Source organism: Eleutherodactylus coqui, chromosome 5, assembly GCF_035609145.1.
Source record: "Eleutherodactylus coqui strain aEleCoq1 chromosome 5, aEleCoq1.hap1, whole genome shotgun sequence".
Classification (NCBI taxonomy): domain Eukaryota; kingdom Metazoa; phylum Chordata; class Amphibia; order Anura; family Eleutherodactylidae; genus Eleutherodactylus; species Eleutherodactylus coqui.
Window position 1 is genome coordinate 122,080,133 of NC_089841.1, and position 22,457 is coordinate 122,102,589.

At 41.4% G+C, this 22,457-nt stretch overlaps 1 protein-coding gene across 3 annotated transcripts in view; it reads right to left on the bottom strand.

Annotated features, from left to right (window-relative positions):
- SEMA6A (semaphorin 6A) overlaps window positions 1-22,457 on the bottom strand; it is a 203,795-nt gene that overhangs the window by 108,794 nt on the left and 72,544 nt on the right. For all 3 annotated transcript variants that reach the window (XM_066603096.1, XM_066603094.1, XM_066603095.1), the window contains exons 3-5: window positions 17,578-17,695; window positions 5,794-5,854; window positions 792-854 (exon numbers count right to left, since the gene is read on the bottom strand). In XM_066603096.1, the coding sequence (XP_066459193.1) occupies window positions 792-854; window positions 5,794-5,854; window positions 17,578-17,695 (242 nt within the window). The remainder of the gene's footprint in view (window positions 1-791; window positions 855-5,793; window positions 5,855-17,577; window positions 17,696-22,457) is intronic.

Below are 22,457 nucleotides of genomic sequence, written 5' to 3' on the forward strand. Positions count from 1 at the left end.
ACTTCAGCAGCGTTGTTTGTTCAGGTGTGTGTGTGTGTTTATGTGAGGGATTATCTGGCCCACAGTATTCTATTGTCTTCTCCAGGCATCAGTAAACAACGTACTCATTATGTATGCAAAGAAAACACAATGAGTACATTCAAGTCGCAAGCCGCTCAAAAGGTTGAACGAATTCCATTTAAATGGAATGTCAAACAATGGTTTTTATGTGGCCTAAAAACTAGCACTGACTGCCCGCATTTACATGTAACAATAATCGCTCACTTTTGGTCATTTGAGCGATAATCTTTGCGTGTAAAAGGGTCTTAGGTCTACATAGATAGACTTGGCATTAGTCTGCTCACAAAACTTTACTGAACATATAAAATACGGTACTTTTAATTTTAAAGGTCAACCCTAATGGGGTCCTATCATGTCATAAGTGTTTTCCCTCTTCCCTTTGCTGGGTCTATTTTCCTATAAAAAGGATAGAAGGAAGAAGGAAATGGTGGTTATTATTTTAGCATACTCTGGTTAAGCTTCTCTTTTATGTCATAATATGACATCATCATCACATTCAGTTACATAGAGATGCTAATGTGTTTCCTAGACACTTGTGAAGAATTCATTTTAACATGATATTTACAGTAAACAGCCAAGTATTCCGCAAATGAAAGTTGCTGTGTTAATTGAAAAAGCAATTACCACTGGAGTAGTTCGTGCCGCGATCCATAGCACATTACAGACAGCGACCATGGATAACTGTCTAAAGGAAACCTTTGGTGTCAGGGAAAGAAATGAATACTGCCTACCTTATGCTTCCCCTTCATTCTGCAGGTGTCTACATCCGGCTGCTTAGATTTCCATGTCAGTTTCTACAAAGATCAGGAAGAAAAATCAATTAGAGCCCCTAAGGCGATGATGTCTTTGATTTTTAATGTCAGAGTTGAAGTAAGGAAACAAGAGGCAAGATATTAGTTTATGTGTTGCATCTGTCTCCCTTATGATTAATTGTCATTTATGTAACGTAGTATGGAATGTGATGCTTAAAGTCTTCAATGTTTCTTGTCTGGCAGGTGCATAGACACCCGAGAAATCCTACAGAGCAGTCCTATGGGATTTCTATATTCACATATACACAAACCTCATCTCATTCTCTTCTTACATACTTTACTGGGTATGTCATACTTAACATATTGACTGCTTTGGATGAGCATGTCAATTTTACACACACCATTGCGGATTCAAGATCTCTGCATTTCAGCCCCAAAGGTTACATGTAAAGAGGCCAAGGACTGATGTATATCAAGAGGAAGGATTATTAAAGTTCTTCAATTCACCATAGGCATAACAATATGCTAATGATGCATGCAGTTCTTGTAGGCCGTATAGAAGTCCCTGGGTAGATTTTCACGCCATCAGCATAATAAAATTGATAGAAGCATAAAGTTGAAAAAGGAGATGCTCAGCATTCCAGAAGCAGATTCCAAGTGCTTTGATGTAAGCTCTGGCACTAAAGCTAGGAAACGGCACCTATGCATATTCAGGAGATTTTAAAGGTTTCTTAGTTGGCAATAACACATACAGTGACAACACAGAAGAAGTAGGTCACTTTATATGTGCACATCAGCACTTTGCAAACATTAGGTGGCACCATATCCTATTGACTGGTATTGCAGCCTTTCAGTGATTGGACAATGGTTTAGGTCCAACCAGGGCAAGGTTTACACCGAGCATTCTTGTTCTTGTTTTCCCATATTGTCTAAAAAAAATGGCACGAACATATGTAATACTATGCTTGAAATATTGTTGTGCCGCCTACATATTGGATAATCAATATACTGATGTAAAAGGAAAAACTAAAAAACTTGTACTATTGTGTATGCTTAGCTATATGGATCAATTTCTGTGGAAGCACGTGATATCATTTGCTCCCTGTGGAACTAGAAGGACTCAGAGTGCCACCATACAAGTTTTGTGCACATGGCTGGAGAGACTAGAAGCTATGGGATGAAACTGAAAGAAAGGAGACACAGATTAGATATTAGAAAAAACTTTCTAACAGTGAGGGTGATCAAGTGGAACAGGTTGCCATGGGAGGTGGTGAGTTCTCCTTCAATGGAAGTGTTCAAACAAAGGCTGGACAGACATGTGTCTGGGATGATTTAGTGAATCCTGCATTGAGCAGGGGGTTGGAGCCGATGACCTTGGACGTTCCTTCCATCTCTACCAGTCTATAATTCTATTTACACAAGGCCTCAGTGTGCTACATAACTGGCTAAGCAGAAATTGGCAGTTTAGCCCACAATGTGGTAGAGCAAAAACAGAGAAGTCCAGGCTTCTTGTTGACATCTGTGTTTATATGTTCCAATTTTCCATTGTTCTGCTCCATTATAAGCATATGCCAAATGCCAAGAGTGCCTAATGGACCTCATTGACAAAAATGGGTCTGTCAGGTTTCCATCAAAAAAACATAGCACCGCAAGCTACAATATTTTTTTCTGGTATTTTGGACGATTTCTGCAATGGAAGATCCCAACAGAACCTACAACGCAGATGTGAATGAGCCCTAAGTGGCACAGCCTGACATCCCAATGCAAAGCTGTACTCAATGAAATCTTTTGCTTTGAATGTTTGATTTCTTACCGATGGTTGCTGACCTTGGTACCGGTAGTACCCATTTAGTCTGTCCTTGTCTAGTTTAGATCATACAAGCGACATGTTCCCTTTAAAAACTTTGCAGCATAAACGATACTGTAATAACAGGTGGAATCACGATGTAGCAGATCATGGAATAAAAGCCTTATGCAAAGAATGGAAATATCATCCGGCCTGTTCTATGCAAATGTTCTCTACTAAATGCTTGTGTACTCTCTGAAACTAGGATTAGGACATGTGTGGTTTGTTTGCCTCCTGGATCACACACTATCCTTAGGGTTTGACTTTGATTTTTACAAATACATGCAGCACTTAGTGCCAAGTTCATACATGGCATTTTGCTGCAGCATTTCCGCAGTCCCTATATTACATAAATGTGAATGGGACCTCATACTTTATTCATTTATTAGTGTTTGCTGTGGTTTTCTTTTTAAATGCTGCAGTTTAGCAGTTTTCCTACATTGACTACACAGTGGAAATCTCTGCTAATATTTAAATCTATCTATTTATATATCTATCTAGCTATATAATATATACATCTTAGCCTGATGTGGTGCAGTTTGTTATCAGAACAACTCTGTCCTCATGTGGATGCTATATGTAACTACATGCTATGACTCACATTCACTCATCATCACCATAGCATCTACATAGAAAAGTAGCCCAGCACTACACACTTAGAAACTGTCAATTTCAGAGAATTTATGCATTACGCAGACAGCCCAATGGGCAACATTTAATGCTTCATTCTCCCTGTAGGAAGACTACAGAGGATACTTGCCGGCAGAGGCGTACCTTATATCCAAGAATTTCTCTTGCTCATACTAATATGTATATAAGCATATACAGTATAAGGGTGGCCTCACACAAGCATAAGGGCATATATGCTCACTATCACAGGATGTATATGCGCTATGCATAGCATACGATTGCGGGCTATTATGGCCGGATCATCGCATTTTACTGTACTTTTTTGCACTGTAGAGACCGCTTATATTAGCGCAGTCCCAGCAGCACTATGTTGGAGTAAGCCGAATCACCTACTTAGTAGGCGGGGCAGGCTACTTGTAAGCAGGTCAGCTGACTAGGGAGGCAGGTCAGTGGACTGCTAAGCCCAGGTGTTTTTGATTAGGCTCACAAATTGCGCAGTTTACTGCGTGATTTCAGGCAGACGGACGCCTTCCGTGTGCAATCACGCTGAAAAATAGAGTATATAATGTGTTTTTCCACTAGCTCAAAATATGCGTAGAAAACCACCACATGTGAAGGAACCCATTGAAGTGACTGGGTTCTATATGCTGCGGATTGTAGCCGCAAATGCGGTCATGTGATGCCCTAAGGGATCGCACACACAAGGGGAATATGTGGCCTACATATGTTTTATGTGCATAATAAGACGTGCTAAAAGGCCGTTGATTTCTATTGGGCCATTCACATGTGCGTTCTTTTCACACGTTTATTACTTGCATGAAAAACACCACATCACATCCTATTTTAGTGCGTATTATGCCCCAATGTAGGCCATGCATCTTACATGCATATTTGCTATGTACTGCATATTACATGCATGAAAAATCGGCGGGCCACGTCCGCCCGTGTGAGTGAGCCCTAATTCAGTACAAAAACCTGAATAAAGGCATTGCACTAAAGCAATCACTTATTAACAGCGAGACAAAATATTGTTAAAATGGCTGTTTGTGTTTTAAGCAAATGTTAAAGCATAACTGCATAACTCAGCAGGATGAAAGCCATTTGATGGATAATCCTGCAGGGATTCGGAGACATTTCCATAAAGAGAACATACTGCACGGGGTAAAATCCTGCTTCACAAATGCATGTATTAAATAATTGTATTTCTCTCATTTTCAAAGGTGCTTTGTCATGGCGGAGTTTGATGGGTACAGACAGGATGGAGAGGCATCCTATGGGGACTGAAATACTAAACATTAAATGCTAGTTTTCTTTTATATCTATATCTAACTCAAACCTTTACTGTAATTTGTGGCACATCGAGAAACGCAGGGTTGCATACTGGAAGTGAATTTAATATTTCCAAACCCCTCTTACTGTATGAGTACTAACGCATATAGAGGAATGGAATGGAATGTATTCACGGATTTAGTGTTCAGAAATGTTTAAAATTCCTCCAATTTAGTATGTTTAAATGATTGATTTTTAACCATGGATTTAATGTCATTTTATTAATACTGAACTAAAAAAAACCCTCTCTGAGATGCTACTCTGAATTAAAGCACTTCTAATGCTGGCGCTGATCATCCTGATCTCAGAACCATAGCTGTAGGAGGATTATTCATGCACAGAGCCTATATGGGATCAGACAGAGTCCCTATGTGCTGTCATATGGCGTCTCACTAATGCAGAATTCATTGTAATATGCCAGAATGTCTTTTTCTGTCCAATTTCATGTGGATTCTACAAAGAAAAACCCTCCATAGGATATAAGAGACATACAGAGACACAGCATTTGCTCTATAGACTTCTATGGGTGTTGTACAGAGCTGTAATACAGCCACAAAACCTTCTTTAAAGGCAAGCTATAACAGGTTTTTAGAATGCAATCTGAGCTACCCGTTCAGAGAGTAGTTTACTTACATTAAGTAGAATACAGATGCAGATAATAGGATGAAGAATGAAGCTGCTGGACTACGGGGCACATGATAAACTAATGGCCAAGAGAGTGCAGGTGCATTAAGCTCAAGAATTGAACGCAGGTCCAGGAGAACTATAATACGTAGGTACAGCCATCCCTTGTCACTGTACCTACATAAGATTTACTGAGCCTGAACAACATTTGCATGCCTGTCCATCAAATACGGGAGGTATGCCTGCCGCTGAGGAGCAGAGAAAATCTGACTCTTCTCCAAAAATCGGACTCTTTTCCCCTCATTTGCATACAGGGCTGTAAAACTTCAACAGAAGATTATAAAGGTACCAGTGCACCTACAAGTACTTTGTACAACATTATCTTAGATTGCATTATTAACACCTGATGACAGGTTCCCTTTAAATACAACAGGTTTTACCTTAAGCAGTGCAACTTAATTTTTCGAATTCAACATCCAATAGCCTTCTGTACCTTTAGTATCAACTTTGTGAAAGAGTTAGAGATTAATGAAGCACACAAACATTACTCACCTTACTGAAATAAATTTCTTCTGTGTGTGATGTGTCCAGGTCTATTGTGTAGATGTGGTCCCTGAAAATCAAAAGAACATTTTTTCATACGATAATATTTTTAGCAAAACATATATTGAAATTCATTTTTAAGTTGGCCATACACATTAGATAGTGCTCAGCGGTTAGCTCGCTCACCTGGCAGTTATCCCTTCCACCATTTGATGCAGCGTTGTTGGAGAGGAAGCTACTGCTCCAACTCCTGTATAGTGGCCGGCTCTCGTAACTGCAGTTGCAGCTCTGATTGAAATCAATAGGAGCTGTGCTTGTAATTGCAGTCACAGTTCCCATTGATTTCAATGAAAGCTGCACCTGCCACCACACAGAGGACAGAGCAGCAGCTTCCGCTCTGACCCCGATGTATCCCAGCACTGACAGTGAGTGCGGCTGGAAAAGCCCTTTAAGAATACTGGGGTTGTAACCAATGGTACAAGCATAATTGCTATTTGCTAACAAATAACTAGCTTGTAAGATGAATCTCTAATAGATACTTAAACATGATACGGCTATGAAAATAAATGGAAATAAAACCCAAAGGCAGATCCAAGAAAAATCACAAAGCCGCCTTAGGCTCATAAGCTAAAATATGAGGTGTGACTGCGATTAACTCCACAGTCCAATCCAGCTGCAGGGGTTCAGGAAACTGAAATATGAACATTTGGTTTGACCCACCCTCACACTGGGGAACTGGTGGTCACCACATATTATTTTCCATGACTACTAAGATCCTTATATTCAAGAGCTGCTGAGCTCAAGCAAACCAAAAACTGTGCTAAAAGTTTGGTTCAGCAGGAACACGAATCTTGAGCAGTTTCTCTCAACCAAACCCGCTAAAATTCCTCTTTTTCATTCTTTTTCTTTTTCCTTTAAATGAAAAGAAGGAAAAAGAAAAGGTAGAAGGAAAATATAGGAAAATGAAGACGGGAAAGAAGAAGGAAGAAGTAGAACAAGGAGGAGAAAGAAGAAGAATGGGAAAAAAAGAAGGAAAAGAAAATTATTTTTCCTTCTTCGTCCTTTTTTTTCTTCATTAATTTTGCCTTAAAAGCAGCTCAAAAGTACGTAGATACACTCCTAGGGGACCTAAGGATGTTATACAAGGTTTTTATGACTCTTAGACAGTATTATGCATTACTTAAGGGTATTGGTGAAGTTTCAATTTTGTTTGAACTAATTCAGACAGAACCAAAATTTTGCCCAAATTCAGTGAACAAACCATACCCAACTTCTGAAATGTTCACTCAACACTAGAGATGAGCGAGCACACTCGGATAAAGCAGTTACTTGAGCAAGCATCGCTCTTCTCGAGTAACCGCTTACTGGTCCTAAAGGAAAGGGGGGGGGGGGAGAGTGAGAGAGATCTCTCTCTCTCTCTCTCTCTCTCTCTCTACCCCCCGCTAACACCCACCGCGCCCCACTCTCCCCTGCCGCCCCCCCCCCGAGCCTGCTCCGACCAATAAGCAGTTACTCAAGAAGAGTGATGCTCGCTCGAGTAACTGCTTTATCCGAGCGTGCTCGCTCATCTCTACTCACTACTATTCATAAGTGTAAACTGCACTCACATCTCAATATTTGGATTTCGATCGAGTTAAGTTGGCCGCACACATTCAATAGAAATAGGTTGATGGCTGAACAACTGTTGAATGAATGATCTTCCAGAGAACAATTGTTTTGGCCATCAGTCTTTCAAACTGGCGATACATGTTTAATGACACTGGGTGATGGACAAAAGAACTTTCTAGAAATATTCTTTCAAAGAGAGAGAGTGTTCATAGACTACAGATCTTTATTTTTTTACCCAATGAATGATCATTTTAGTTGAAATCGTCTTTAGTCTAATGTGTATGGGCAGCTTTTGGTTTTAACATGTCTTCGACTATAGCAGGGCATAACCAAAAGTCACCCTTTCAGCATTTTGCTATTGTAATCTGCACCCAAGCATCAGCATAGAAAGGATTAGTAAGGTTGCTATAAAAGTCACACCATGCTCTGCCCATATATATGTTATGAAAGGTATATTAGCTAAAGTACATTTGATGGAGCTAGAAATAGCACAGCTACAGGCATCAAATTGCAATGTCCCAAAGTATAACTATAGTAAATGGAGTACATTCAGTTTAATGGGGCATATTAATTTTTTTTCTGCTTCATATCTGTGGATAAAATGATCAGAATACGAATAATATTTTATAAAATTCTCAGACTAGTATCCTGCAGTCCGGTTTAGTTCCAGGTCTGATGAAACATTTGCCCACTCATGCCCTCTTGTATCTGGGATGGGTATTAGCAGATACAGTGCTTGTTCTGAGTCTGAACAAATAATTACTGAGAACATTTTTTCAAATTTGACTTATTAATGCTGATTTAATAAAGCAGTGATATGACCCCATTGAGATTAATTAGTACAGTTGATGATTTTTATACATGCAGGCAGCCGCAAAGAAGCATATTCGCCCCATTAGTGAATCCCAAAATAAGTGGACTCAAGAGGAATGCGAAATCTGCTGGATCCACTTCTGACTTTAACTCTTAGGGATTATTTAGACGACCGTATATTAGCTCGGTTTTCACGCCGAGCCAATATACGGTGCCCTTGTCTGCAGGGGGGGGGGGGATGGAAGAGCCAGGAGCAGGAATGAGCTCCCGCCCCTTCCCCACCCCTCGCCACTATTTGCAATGGGAGGGGTGGAACGGGGATGGAGCTAAGCGCCGGGACTTAGCCCCCCCCCATTTCACCCCCTCCTATTGCAAATAGTGGCAAGGGGCAGAGAGGGGGCGGGAGCTCAGTTCCTTCTCCTGGCTCTTCCATCCTCCCTCCCCTGCAGACAAGGACACCGTATATCGGCTCGGCGTGAAAACCCAGCCGTTATACGGTCGTCTAAGTAAGCCCTTAGGGTGATTTCATACGAAGTGTTTTTATTAAATACGCTACACTTCTAGTGCTGTTTTATTTCCTGAATTTTTCGCGCCAAAAAAATGCTAAATCCAAACCCACGCTGTAGATCAATAGAGAAATGTGAAATGCAGTCCAAGCAGTTGGGGTTTTCTGAGGCTTTTTTCATTTATTGTTCTCGTTTTGGTTCAATGGCATTTTTTTGTAATTGTAGCAGGTTGTAGGTTTGACTCTTTTTTTTTTGGTGTTTTTGCATAGATTTCATAATGGAAGCGAAAATTCCAAAACTAAAAATTAAACACCAGTTAAAAATATGCTGAGTTTAACGTGCATTTTTGGGGGCAAAAAACAGTACTTAAAGGTATGTGTGAAGAAAGCCTTAACTTCTCAGTTTGAACAAGTTCTTACAGTAACTTTTTCTCTAAGGATGTGGAATGAATTGCAGAACCGGCATTAAAGAGGTTAATAGGGAGCATCTGGGATCAGCGCTAGTAAACCATTTACATTTTAAACCACGTGCCAAAATAACTAGAAATGAGTTGAGGATTTCCAACAACTACTTAACGCTTGTGGCTAAATTCTTTTGTAATTAGGTTCTGTTGTCTGCCAAATGTTGCAATATGGAGTGTTCTGGATTTGCTAAAGAAAAGAACTTCTGTTTGCTTCCTAGGAGCTGGACGCTGCACTTTATCTTGCAGTTCACTTTAATGGCTAAACCACAGTCTGGGTCATTAGAAGAATAACATTAGCTTTCAACTTAATTTGCTGTGCCCATTTTGTTCTTCTGCAGAGCAATGCTGCAACACAACACAACCGAGAAATAATCAGGCTGATGGTTTTTAGCTAAATGATACAAAGTGAGCAATAACGGACACCCCCCATGTTGTCTGGACTGGGTCTTTCTAGTGTTAATTTACGGTTTTCATTTTTGTTCTAACATTGTGCTTGACTGAACCACATTAGAAATCAGTCACAAAGCAGCAATATAGGCCTACTCACTTGGATACTTCAAAATTGCCAAGGAATCCTCATTAATATGGCTGCATTGAGAAGACCTGAAAACATTTCTGCTTGGTTTGCTCTCTCACATATTGCTAAGTCCAGTCCATGACATAAGCAGCTCCGTCTCAATGAAACCTAATAAGAGTATAATTGTACTTCCCATCTCTGTTTGCTAACACAGTGAGAAGTCCTCCATTCCTGGTTTACTAACTAGAGTCTCTTCCGTTCTAGACAAAAAGACTTTGTTTTGCCCAAACACTAAAAGTTTCATAAATTGTATGTAATAAAACCAGCTTTTATTTCTGCAGCTTTAGCACAGAAACAACATTTCTCTTTCTTACACCTCTATGCAACATGGACAGATTATGTTACCATGACATGGACTTGTTCGGGAAGACTATTCTGCAGTGCTACTGGCTGTTCGTGACCCATGACCACCCATAGAATGTTTGTCTACAGGAGTTGTGCTGCAACAGCTGCTGAAGGAACAACCCCGTGGATTCCTGAAGGGTGTGAATCTTTTGACATGTGCTCCTGTGCACAGCAGGGACGGGCTTGAGGCTAGGTGGGTGTTCAGTGCATTGGTGCAAATATTTTTTAACCCATTCATAGTGTAACAAACTGCTCATTATGGCATTCATGTCATTAAGGGCTCATTCACACAGGCATATAAGAGCATTTCGGACCGCATAAATGCGCTGCTTATTTACCCTACCGAAAATCGCTTACGCTCGCTTATTTCCCCAGCACCGATGTGTTTTTGTGTGCACAAAACGCTGTGTATTTGTGCATGCTAGAATGAATATTCAAAATCACATTGTTTTGTGCACAAATAAGCAGTGATGATGCAGTTTTTTTGTGTATTTATGCACACCCATTGATTTCAGTGGGCTTCTATGGTGCACAACATGCACCAAGATAGGACATGCCGTGTATTTTTTCTAGCAAGTAAGGGAGATGGAATAATACCTCCAGAGTGCCACCTATTGGAAGGCAGCATTCCTTTAAGCCAAAGTTAGACTCTTTATACAAGCCTTGTAACAATCACAAAGCCAGACTCCATGTGCATACAGCTGTTTTAGGGTGTTTGCCCTTCATCAGTGTACAGTAGGAGTCTGACTTTGCTAGTGAGAGGCCTGGGATGGGAGTCAAAAACGCTATGTTTTCTCCTTAGGGAGAGCACCTAGATGGTGAGAGAGGAGAGTCAAAAGGCCATTCATGCTCCCCTGGGTAATATGCAAATAATGGAGATGGAATAATACCTCCACAGTGCCACCTATTGGAAGGCAGCATTCCTTCAAGGTGCTCTCCCTAAGGAGAAAAGATAGTGGTTTTTTCAAGCAATCACGCATCACATGAAAAAAACTTGTTAATGTGAATGAACTCATTGAAATCAATGGGCTCTATTCACTGTGTTCCAAACATACAAAAATTGTGTGCATAATATGCAGCACAAATATGTTGTGTGAATGAGCCCTAACAAGAATAATAGATATATAAAACCAGAAACGAGGCGCTGGGTGCTTACATTTTACAATTTTTTCCTGTGATAATTCATAACTTTCTTCCGGAGGGTGAATGAAAATATGCACTAAGAAAGTAAGTGCAATGACATCAGGCCACTAGTGAAAATGCAATGTGAGTTCAAAGTTCTAAACTAATATACAAAAAGAACACTTTTTGAGTCAATGAAATGCGGTAAGCATCCAATTCCAGTACAGTGTTTGTCTAGAACTGAAAAATCTCCTAAATGAATAGGTGTAAAACCATAAAAAGGGTGGAGCACCCCTGAACAGGGGCGTAAGTATAGGGGGTGCAGAGGATGCGGTTGCACCCGGGCCCAGGACCCTTAGGGGGCACATAAGGCCTCTCTTCTCCATACAGGGAGCCTAGTAGTATAAATAAAGCATTATAGTTGGGGGGCCCTGTTACAGATTTTGCATTGGGGCCCTGAATCTTCAAGTTACGCCTCTGCCCCTTAAGTATGCATTTTTCCACCTGTGCATGCAGCCACTCAGTGCCCTGCAACCCTTCATGTCCGTATCCCCGTGCTAAGTGCCCAATACTCTAGCATAAACATGGCTGTACTAACCCCATCACAACAGAAGAAGAGGCCCTATACCCTGAAATGCTGGCTTCTTTGAATAATAAAGAGGCAATTGAATTATGCTTCCACTCTTTTGACCCAGTGACAGCATTTTGTCATCTTCTAAAAGTGAAATCTCCTAAATGGGCATGATTTGTTTCTGGCTAAGATTTATCTCTTTATCGAGCAGCATTAACTTGTCTGCAAAATGGGTATCAGTGGGGATCATCACTTTTTAGTTCTTGTTTCTTATACCTATGAAAGATCCATACTGCATGGTGATTTAGGGCGAGTTCACATATCACAAAATTACTGTGGAATTTGGAATGCAGATTTCACCCAGAAATTCTGTAGCAATGTACATTACAATGTAAGTGAATGGGGTTTCACTTAAAGCGGAATAGAGTGATGATGCGGATTTTCAATGCATAGCATGTTCCATTTGTTTCGAAAATGCTGTGGATTTTCACTGAGGAATTCATCCACTGTAATGGATTTTGGTGCGTATTTTGTCACAGAATCTCGGGATGTGTGCACAAACCTTTAGATACTATATAATCTGCATCCAGTTCTAATGCCAACTGCTTATTTTTAGAGATGAGCGAGCACGCTCAGATAAGGCAGTTATTCGAGCGAGCATAGGCTCTTCTCGAGTAACTGCATTCTCGTCCGAGCAGGCTCGAAGGCGCAGCATGGAGTGAGCGGAGGGGCAGCGTGGGGTAGCGGGGGAGGGAGAGAGATCTTTCTCACTCTCCTCCCCACCGCCCCCCGAGCCTGCTCAGACGAGAATGCAGTTACTCGAGAAGAGCGATGCTCGCTCGAGTAACTGCCTTTTCCGAGCGTGCTCGGTCATCTCTAGTTATTTTCCCAATTATACTACTAAATAGTAATCATAATTTACAAGTTGTACTGCCGTGTATATGAATTCCAATTCTATTGTACAAAGAAACGTTCAATAAATTCTGAACTCTAGGAATGACAAGAATTATCTTATGTTTGACAGACCTGTAAAGATACACATAACACAGGTATTCTAACATATAGCCTGCCAATGAGGAAACCAATATTGAATATTCTTAGGCTACATTACTGGCACCTAGAGAAACAGTGGAATTGTATTGATATTTTTTTCATGCTCCAAGCAACACTGAGGACTTTAATCTATCAGAGATTATTATTTTATCTCTCACTTGAGTGCAGATTGCACATTTTGTTAAAAAAAAACCCCCGAATGGATGCATGTGCATGATTGACATGAACATTTCGGCTGGTAAATAGTCATCTATAAATTATATTCAAAGACCGGTAATTAGAACAAACTCATATCTCTGCATTTATTCCAGTCTGCTAACACAAGGTGAGCAAATCTTATCACCTCCATTGTCTGCTATGGTAATTAACTAGGTCTTTTTAACTGGTACAATATTCTGCAATACAAGTGGTAAAAGCAGCAAAATGAAAACATACACTATGATAATGAGAAGAATAGCATGCCAGTCAGAGGTCTAAGTAATTAAAATGAGATCTATACTTCAGCATAGATGCCAGTAATGGAGATGATCTCTCTTAGGGCTCTTTTACACGGAACAATTATTGTTTAGATTCTCGCTGGATTGTGGGATGATGGGTAAATGCCTTGACAATCTGCATTGCAGACAATAATTTGTTTGTCGTTTGGACCATGCAGGCATTAAAAAAATGTAAAAAAAATCTGCCCATGTAAACAGGCAGTTGTTCAATTATAAATGAAGGTGGATGGACCGGAATGATCCCCTGCTCTGCCTCCATCACTTAGAGATGAATTTCCCAAGTAAGGCTTCATTTCCACGAGCGTATATCGGCCACCGTTTTCACGGCCAGCCAATATCTACTACAATATGGGGCGTAAAAGCTCGTGAACGGGCGCACAAATCTAATGTTTGTGCACCCGTTTACACGGCATAGGCCCCGACGCATATATGCCGAGGCTGCCATGCCGTTGAGCCTTCCCCTTCCCTCCCCCTTGCCGGCTCACATCTATTCTCCTCCCCTCTGGCTGATTCCCCTCCCTCCCACCTTCCTTCCCCAGCCACTGTCATTGGCCCCCATAGGAGCCCATGCAGTGGCTGACGTATTCCAGCCCAAAAGATAGTTCCAGGACTATCTTTTGGGCCCAACATAAAAATGTCCAGCGCTATATTGGCCGGCCAGGCACTTTTACGTCGGGGGAATACGGCCATGTGATCTGATGAATTGGAATTCAATGCATCAGATCACAGCATATATTAACTGACCATGAAAAGGGCGGGCCAATGTGCGCTCACAGAAAGGAGCCCTAAGAGGGCCTTTACACCTTGAAATGGGGAGTAAAAAACAGTTGTATCAAAGGCGGGAGCCTGCAATAGGCAATCAGATGAGATTTTTGTGTTACATACAGATTGTTTGCAGTGGCATATTGAGGTGCCCTACGTTGTATCATGTCTATCAGATCCCATCCGCACACACATTCCTGAACAGTGGCAGACAAACAATGGCCATTCTGTAAGGGATAGTCAGATTGTTTTTCATGCAATAACAAGTCATTAGGAACCAGCCTCAGAAAATGAATGAATATAAGTAGCAGGAAATTGTGTGTATTTTGTTACTTTTACGCTCCAGCAGCAACACAATATGGTCTTATGTCAACATTTATATCTGACAACTCACACTTTTAATTAAATATTAAAAGGGTTGCATCAAGACTGAAGTTGTATCTCAAACTCTGTACATAAGTCAGTTATTGCTATTTATAATAATAATATTCTTTATTTATATAGCGGCAACATATTCCACAGCGCTTACAAGATGGGGAGAACAGATACAAGAAACAAAGCTACAAAAAGCAGTTAAGGCTCATCTAGACAACGATTATCACTCAAAATTCACTCAAAAGGCATCTTTTGAGCGATAATTGCTGTGTCTAAACGTGCGCCCATCGTGCACTTTTCGTGCACTATCCGTTTATCGCTGACTTCAAGCCAGCTTGAAAATAATTATGCGGTCTTATCAGACCGCATGCTGAGTTCTCAGCGGGATAGTGCTGATAGTATTCTTTCAGCTGCTATCCCGCTCTAGAGCTGAATGCAGATAACAGACCTCCAGCTGTTATCTGCATTCAGTGAAATATTTAATTTGCATGCTAATAAGCTACTAAGTAGCTGAGCAGCTACTTAGTAATTCATGCAAAATGATCGCTCAAAGCTGTTGTTTAAGTTATCCCTTGAACAAATTTTGAGCGATCATCTTTCCGTGTAAATAGGTCTTTTCATGTAGTAATTGATTGTTGGAAACACTAGGAGTGAGGGTCCTGCTCCAACGAGCTGACATACTACAAATAATGGGGTGATACAGAAAGTAAAGGGCCTGGAGATGTGCACAGTATGACGAAGTGGAGAGTGTGGGATGCTATACACATAGACAATGGTCAGACTTAAAGGAGATGTCTCGAGGAAGCAGTTAATTTTTTTTTTTTGCCCAGTCCCCCCCATTAAACACACATTACTAAGCCCCCCTGTAAATGACATTCCTAGCTGGTTCGTACTTACCGTTCCAGCGTTTCAGCAAGTTATAAAAGATTCCTCAAGATGGCCGCCGGCTCTTTCCCAGTCGCTCGCTGCAGCCCGACGTGCGCGCTCCCGAGACGCCGCCAGCTGTGTCTCCATGGCAACCGGACGCATCGCAGCCGCCGACCAGACGCCCCGCAGCCGCCGACCAGACAGCAGGTAACCGGCGCTAGCCCCCGGCTCCCCAGCGCTAGTTCCCCCGGCGCAGCGACAGCCCCCCCGGCCTAGCGCTAGCTCCCCCGGCCTAGCGACAGCCCCCCCCATCGCAGCGACAGCCCCCCCCATCGCAGCGACAGCCCCCCCGGCCTAGCGCTAGCTCCCCCGGCCTAGCGACAGCCCCCCCGGCCTAGCGCTAGCTCCCCCGGCCTAGCGACAGCCCCCCCGGCCTAGCGACAGCCCCCCCCATCGCAGCGACAGCCCCCCCGGCCTAGCGCTAGCTCCCCCGGCGCAGCGACAGCCCCCCCGGCCTAGCGACAGCCCCCCCGGCGCAGCCCGGCGCAGCGGCAGCCCCCCCCGGCCCAGCCCGGCGCAGCGGCAGCCCCCCCCCGGCGCAGCCCGGCGCAGCGGCGGCCCCCCCCGGCCCAGCCCGGCGCAGCGGCAGCCCCCCCCCGGCCCAGCCCGGCGCAGCGGCAGCCCCCCCCCGGCCCATCACTTACCTGGGAGGCTTCTCTGGGCTGGGCTGGTCTTCTCCGCTGGGCAGCTCCAGTTTCTGCACCTTCCTCTAACAGAGGATGGTGCAGAATGGCCGCTTCAGCGCGCTCCCGAGCAGTGACAGCTCGTCTGCGCATGCGCAGAAGAGCTGTAGCGGGGAGCACACTGAAGCGGCTCGTGCTGAATGGAGAAGACCGGACTGCGCAAGCGCGTCTAAAAAAGCAAGCTGCCAGCGAATTTAGACGGAACCATGGAGACGAGGACGCTAGCAACGGAGCAGGTAAGTGGAATAACTTCTGTATGGCTCATATTTAATGCACAATGTATATTACAAAGTGCATTAATATGGCCATACGGAAGTGTATAACCCCACTTGGTTTCGCGAGACCACCCCTTTAAGCCATGTGGGTGGCTGCATCGGAATGACTGCAGGCGCGGTTGAATGCTACTATCAGGAATTGCAGTCAGCAGGACAGGGAGCATGTTATCAGATGGAGTAAAGAAGGGTTTGGTTTAGGGGATATGGTATGCCTCCCTGAATAGGTGCATTTTTAGAGCACACCTGAAGTTTAGTGTGTCAGTGATTGCTCAGATAGTTATGGATAGCGAGTTCCAGAGCACTGGTGCTGTTCTGGAGAAGTCTTGGAGGTGGGAAAGACAAGTTCAAATTAAAGAGGGCACTTAATCTGATTTCATTAGTGGAGCAGAGGGCGCGGGCTGGGTCATGGATTGAGATGGGGGGGGGCAATGTAGGGCGGTGCAGTGCTATGGAGAGTTTTATGGATGAAGGTAGTGAGTTTGAATTGAATTCTATATTTGACGGGCAGCCAGTGCAGTGACTGGCACAGGGCAGTAGTAGCTTGACAGGTAGATGAGCCTGCCTGCCGCATTCAGGATGGATTGGAGGGGGGCAAGTCTGGTGCAGAAGGAGGCTGATCAGCAGCAAGTTGCAATAATCGAGCCGAGAGTGGATGTAGGCAAATATTTAAAGCCATATTTATATCTATTTTTTTTAACACATCCGTCTTCAGCTTTGATGCCACCCTACTGTGCCCCTTGGATTGGGCTGATATTTCCAGGTTGGTGAGCAATTCTGAAACTCATTCCCACATGACCTGATATACATGATGCAGCTATACTACTGCTAGGAACTCTAGCGATCACAGTGTGCTCTGAGATCACAGTGCATGGTTTTTGTAGAAACAGGAATACACACCTTATGTGACTTGGTCTCTACGCTGCATCTATACTATCAGGAAAAGCAGAGAGCCTGCTTATCAATATTGCACATGTCTACTGCAATATTGCCCACTGTGTCTGTATGTACGCTGTCTCCCAGTTGGAACTTGATTCTACTACACATGCCCAGAAAAGTGTGAAGGCTGAAGGGAAGTGCACTTGTCCAACCACCGATGTCGGGAAGGCTAGAGGTCTTGTCCAACAGCAACAGCTGTCTGCCCATGCAAAAATGGCCATTAGTAGACGACTAAAATTTGCTTAGCCGAGCAGTGATCCAAGACAAAGGGTTTACCCACCTAGCAGCTATGTACAATGTCCGATTCATTATCATGATCTGTTGGATGTCCATTTTGTGCCTCTGTGTGTTGTTTCTTCCTGGTTTGTGCCCCACAAATACCGGATACTGTTTTGTATCTGTAAGAAAAAATAGAAGTAGCAAAATAGACTTGTAAAGATAACACAAAAACTAATTTCTCTTTCATTGTACAGACTAGAATTGTCACATAATGTACCTATCTATATTACGGGACAAGTCATTCTTCATGATGTCCTTTACAATGCTAACAATTGAAAGGTGACACATTCGAAATTTAAGGAACTGAACTCAACAATACATCAAAAGGTTACAGCTTTCAGGCAGTAATTCACACTGGATTTCACTAAAATTTAAGGAGCTTAGAGGTTTCATGGATCAGCTTTCTTGAAAACCCCTTTAACCCACAATAATCATTTAAGATTTATGACTAGAAACTTAAAACTAATAATTTGATAAATTGCATACGCCGAAATATTCCATTTTAAGAATTATGCATGGCTCTTAAAGTCGTTTAATAACTATGTTTTCTCATTAGAAATTAGATATAGGAATGAATATGCTATTTTTCATATAAGTATATTTTTATATAAGTACATATTTTCTTAGGTAAATGGTTTTATTAGGATATTTTTAACAAAAGAGCAATAGTGCATTACAGTGATCAAGTCGCAGTTTAAAAATGAATATTTCTTTACAAATATATATATATGCATTTAGTTTCAACGTTTTAGAAAAAAATGTTCAGAGTTCACATTACACACTCCCAGTAAATAAGTGTTCCTAAAGTTACAATTAGTTTTTTTATAACAAAGACTATAAATGATTTGCACAAGTAACATGATGAGCGTTTTCCTAATATCCTTGATATGACTGCTGTGTTTAATTTTTTTTAGTACAGAACACAGTTCCCTGTTGCCCCACAAACATGTAGTAGTAAAAATCTTGTAAGGGAATTAGACTCACCCGCCGCACAGAGTTACATACTGCTGTTATGTGCGGGATAAACATGTTTATTGCACGGATAATTGTATGTCAAGATGTACACATAATAAATTGTTTTAATAGAAATTGTTTGTGAGGTGTGGTGGTATCAGACAGGTGACATCCTAGGGCATGAAGAGGCACAGCCCTGTTATGATAGTAAGGGGGGGACACTAAGAGGGCAGGTCAACTTAAAGATGAAAGTGATGTAGGATCATCATGCCAACCACGAGTCAATGGCAAAGAATATATTTAGGTGGTCCAATTCCCTATGGTGTTGTGTGGTGTTAGAGTTACCATGTTTAGGGTTCTTTATCATACAGCACAGAGGACATTGCAGTAAAGCTACTTTGTCAACGGGCTGGTTAGTGGTGCAGTTCTCAATCCAAAGAGGTGCACGGTAGGTTGCTGAACAGTGCCCAGGTAGTGAGTGGAGTACCAGAGATTTCAGACCTGGCCTAGCAGGCATCAACTCTGCCTATGTTGTTAGCTGTCTTGCCCTGTCATAAAAAGACTGCAGTTTATTAGTTGGGGTTGTTTGGCCAGTCCCCACAGCATTAAAGACCAAGTTTGATGTCATAATAAAGTATCTCTTCCTGTAATTTGGCTCGTATGCACTTAAATGGTACCAGTGGTTTGTTAGGTGGCTTTTTTTAACTTTATAACTTTATTTGCCCGTGGATTGATATTTCACTTCATTATATACAACTAATACATTTTATTTCCTCAATCGTTACAATAATACGCTACCTTTTTATTGTAATGACTCTTATTTGTCACAATCAATATAAATTAGCTAACAAGCTCATCAATTAGCATCTAATTTATGAGGCTACTTGCCAAAACATTCTCTGTTAAGTGCCATCATAAAATGATATCATTTTGGTAAATCTGATAACTTTTTAATAAAAAAAGCAACTAATTGAATTAAGTTTTCTGAAAGGACTGGAACCAAACATGTAAAGCTCATTTTAACTAAAATCAGATCTATTCCTATCTATAATTTCTTTTTCTCTTGTAACCAGAAAAGTTACAAATCTCAACATTGCTGCTACCAACAGCTCTTGTTTTAACATGTAAAGTAAAGTCTCATTCGATGCCAACATTTATAATTGAACTTCCATAGATTATTGAAAATGAGCCAAAGCTAGTACATTTTTAATTTAGCTTCCGAAATTTCATAAACATTTAGTATGTTAAGCTAATTTTTCCGGTCCCAGTAATTTTAATACATGTAATTAAATTTCTGTTTCTTAATATCCCAATTATAGTTTTAGTAGTTGCATGAGAATGAGTTTGGTAAATATCATAAGATGTCTTTGGCTTTTGCACAGACTTTAATGATGCAGCAAACTCATCTGCATACAAATCCAAGTTAAGCCAGTCGGAAGTGCACTTTTCAGTAACACTAAATCTATTCTGCAGGCAGATAATGCTCAAAAGTAGAGGACTGGTCATGTTCTTAAGAACCTACAGCTTTTAAGAAGGTTAGTTGAGGAGATTAACAGTGGATATGCCAAGAGTTTATCCGCTGTACAGACATAAGACTTTGGCTAGAGTCTGCAACTTAAAATGCTCTTCCAAGAAAGTTTCAAGCATACGATGGTCATTACCTTTAATGAAATACACACTGTTCTCTCAAGTAGATAGCTGACATATTTTGGGAAGTGAGAACTCTACCTTAAGAGAATGTACACTGATATATGTACCTATATTAACAATAATTACTTATTATTATCCCATTTACAAGAGGAAGTAAAATGGTGGCTATGGTTAATGTAAATTCCATGCAACTTCCCTCTAAGTGTGTTTTATGACAACCTGTATCAAATGATCCAAAGGCATAATCCAGTTGCAGGAAAAAGTAAGTGAACTCTTTGGAATCACCTAGATTTCTGCATTGATTACTAATTAAATGGGGTCATTTTGTTATCCAAATTACAGTTATAGACAAACACAATCTAACTAAACCTAACAGTTGTACTGTTCATGGCTATTATTGAGCACATTGAGTAAATACCTACAGTACAAGAGAGAGAAAAAGTAAGTAAACCCTTGAAATTATTAACCTGTAGATTCCCCTTTTTCATCAATCAACTCTAAAGGCCCATTTAGACACAATAATTATCGCTCAAGATTCACTTAAAGTTGTCTTATGAGCTATAATCATTTAGTGTAAACGCATGCCCATCGTGCATTTTTCATTACCTATTCATTCATCGTTGTCTTTCAGTCTGTTTAAAATCCATCGTCTGGCAGCTCGCTTTTCGTTTGGTTTAAATTACATTCGTTCAGCCATTCAGTGATTTGATGGGAGTGTTTAATGATTTGGCGGGGCGTACATTCAGCCAGCTAAAGGTTGAGCAGTTGGCTGTCTGGAGGACAAAGCTTCGATTTTAACATGCAGTGTTCTGCATTTGTGCTAAAATGCTCTAATTTTGTTTCATTGCTTAGTAGAACATTTCCCCAGAAGCATTGTAGAACCTCCAGCTGGTCTTCAGATGGGTCACAATTTTTTTGAACAGCATCGGATTCCTTCCAGGTGTACTTCCAAGGACACTATTTTTGTTTAGTGTTTTTTTAACAGTATGAACACATGAACAGAGAATTTTGAAATTTGTTGATTCTTCTGTAGGTCTTTTGATGTTACACTTGGGTTCTCTGCCACTTCTTTCAGGATTTTCCATTGTATTCTTAGAATAATAGTAACAATATGCCCTTCTAGGAAGAGTAGCACAATAGACCTGAATTTTCTCCATTTGTAGACAATTTGAATAACTGAATTGATGAACACCTGGGTCATTAGCAATGCTTTTGTAACCTTTTCTACAATGTGTCTACTGCAAATTGTTGATATCAAAGCATGGCTATCACTAAGCAATCTTTCCAGTCTTTTTTGAGAGGTACAGATTTGTCAGTATTCAGTATTTGTGTACTTTTACTTAATGGGCAAAGTGCATGTGAAAACCATTTACAACAGCCGATGATCGCTAAAAAAATTTGCTAATCGGCGATCGTTTTAGCGATAATCGGTGCGTGTACATGTGCGCCCATCATCTGCTTTTCAGGCACTGTTAGCTGATCGTTAAATTCAAGCTAACCTAAAAATTGACTTTCACTTTTATCAGTAGTTCTCCACGGGGGAGTGCTGATGGTATTGTTTCCCCGTGGAGAACAAAGGATCTGAGCGCAGATAATAGCCTTGGGCTATTAACTGCGTTCAGGGAAGTCTTCATTTACACACCTAATTGGTATTTAAGTAGCTGAGTAGCTACTTAAATACCAATGATCACGTACCAATGATTTATGCAAAATGATTGCTCAAAGCTGTCACTCAAACTGTCGTTTGAGCGCGCTTTGAGGGATCATCGGCCCGTGTAAACCAGCCTTAACACAGAGGTTCACTTACTTTTTCTCCCTGCACTGTGGATATATACTTAATGTGCTAAATAAGAGACCTGAATGGTACAACTGTTTGTTTGTTATTAGTTTAGTTAAAGAAGTTATCTGGGCCTTTTACTATTGATGACCTGTCCAGAATAGGTCATCAATAGATGATCCACAGGGTCTGCCATACAGGATCCCTGTGGATCAGCTGATTACTGGGCCTGCTATCAGTGCAGACAGCACTTGAAGCAGATAGTGGTGTCGACACTGCATCAACCCGGTTTGGAACTATAGGTAAATCTCCCTTTAAATTTAATGGGAGCAGCGCTTGTAGCACCAATATGGGCCACTGCAATATAGACAATGCTGTCTGCGCTGACGGTGGGCTGTGTGATCAGCTGATTTGCAGGAATTCCCCTCTGATCTACTATTCATGACCTACCCTTAGGACAGCTCATAAACAGTAAAGGTTTCGGACAACCTTTCTAAATT